Below are 1,661 nucleotides of genomic sequence, written 5' to 3' on the forward strand. Positions count from 1 at the left end.
AATTTGCCCATACTTACATAACTCCACAGGAAATAAATTATTCTCATTTCTCTGAATGTACAATAATTGATCTCCTATTTCTGCATTCTCTATATTGCATCCACAGTTACTGAACTTCACATTATATCCACTACCAATTAATTGCCCCAGACTCAATAAATTATGTGTTAACTTTGGAACATATTTGACTCCATGAATTAATTTTACTCCCTCTCCTTGAACATTAACTACCACAGATCCTTTGCCAAGTACTTCAAGTTCTTTATCATCCCTAAGACTGACTTTATGTTTCATGCTTTCATCTAACTAATGAAATAATTCTCTATTCCATGTCATATGATTTGAAGTTCCACTGTCTAAAATCCAAATAGATGAACTGCTCACTTCTTTCCCATTTTGCACTTTAAATAAAGTACCATGGTCACCTGAATTTCGATTGTTTGAATTTTGATTACTTGAAGAATTGACCCTTCATCAAAATTCCTTCCTTGAGACTAATACAGTGAGATTACAAATACCCATATTTTTACATTTGAAACACTGCACATTCTATAAATTGCCTCTGCCAAACCTCTGACCATCAAATTGTCTCTAACCTCTCACAAACCTACCAAATAGCCTTTGACCTCCTCTCCCTTGCTGCCATGAATTAATATTTCCAGAATCCTATTGTCTTTGATTATATTATCTATGATCACCTGATCTCTGACTACCATAACCAACATCTCCTGGACTGTCATTTTCTCTTCCTCTTCCTCTATAAATTTTTCTTCTTCCTCTCATAAAATTCCTATCACCACTTGGATCTCCTCTCATTACAAATGCTCTATCTTCATGTCTATCAGAAAATTGATTAAATCTAGCCTCATGTGCTTGCAAAGAGCCACTCAATTCATCTAAAGATAATTTAGAAATATCTTTGGCTTCTTCTACTGAAGTTACAACATGAACAAACCTTGAAGACAAGCTTCTCATTACCTTTGACACTACTTCCTCATCTGTCAAATCATAACCCATGCCTCTAATCTGATTGACAATAGCAAGCACTCTTGTAATATACTATTGAATAGCCTTTTCTTCCTTCATTTGCAATAACTCAAACTTTTGCCTTAATGTTTGCCTCTTCACAAATACCATTCTTGTAGTGCCGTGGTATTTATTTTTAATATGCTCCCATGCCTCTTTAGCTATGTTAAATCTCATAATTCTATGGAAAAATTATCTCATCAAGAGCTTGTTGAAGTAAAAACAAAGCCTTAGCATCATCCTTTTCACTTTCCATCACCTTTGCTTCTACACCTTCTTCCTTTGCTTCTGTATCTTCTTTGACTACACCCTCTTCAATGATTTTCCATAAATTCTGAGACCTAAAGAATTTCTTCATCCTTTAACTCCAATGTTGATAGCCTTCTCCCTTGAACACTAGCAAACTTGTATGAGAAATTTCTAGTGTGGATGAAGAACTTGAAGCCATCTTTCTCTGTGTCACACTTCACAACAACTTAAACAAATACTTCAATTACCCAAAAACACTTCAATTCACAACTCCACTTCACTGCTACACATCATAAGCTTCAATTCACTCCTTCACCCTCTCATAACAACTCCAAACATCACAAAGCACTTTCCCTTCATAACAAACACTTCTGCATAGCAGAACC

At 35.1% G+C, this 1,661-nt stretch overlaps 1 protein-coding gene across 1 annotated transcript; it reads right to left on the reverse strand.

The window, feature by feature from the left end:
• Positions 1-684: 684 nt before the first annotated feature.
• On the reverse strand, positions 685-1,384 carry LOC120256210. Its single transcript, XM_039263942.1, has 2 exons — positions 1,286-1,384; positions 685-1,026 (listed from the first exon to the last, which is right to left on the reverse strand). The coding sequence occupies exons 1-2, from the start codon at positions 1,382-1,384 to the stop codon at positions 685-687; spliced, it is 441 nt and encodes a 146-aa protein (XP_039119876.1).
• Positions 1,385-1,661: the final 277 nt, after the last annotated feature.

Source organism: Dioscorea cayenensis, unplaced genomic scaffold (assembly GCF_009730915.1).
Source record: "Dioscorea cayenensis subsp. rotundata cultivar TDr96_F1 unplaced genomic scaffold, TDr96_F1_v2_PseudoChromosome.rev07_lg8_w22 25.fasta BLBR01001339.1, whole genome shotgun sequence".
Classification (NCBI taxonomy): domain Eukaryota; kingdom Viridiplantae; phylum Streptophyta; class Magnoliopsida; order Dioscoreales; family Dioscoreaceae; genus Dioscorea; species Dioscorea cayenensis.

Excerpts from the sequence above, each read along its gene's own strand:
- LOC120256210 (XM_039263942.1), bottom strand. The coding sequence starts at position 1,384 with ATGAAGAAATTCTTTAGGTCTCAGAATTTATGGAAAATCATTGAAGAG. Across the intron at positions 1,027-1,285 it reads AAGAAGGTGTAGAAGCAAAG|ATTAGAGGCATGGGTTATGA; the intron begins GTGATGGAAAGT and ends ATTGTCAATCAG.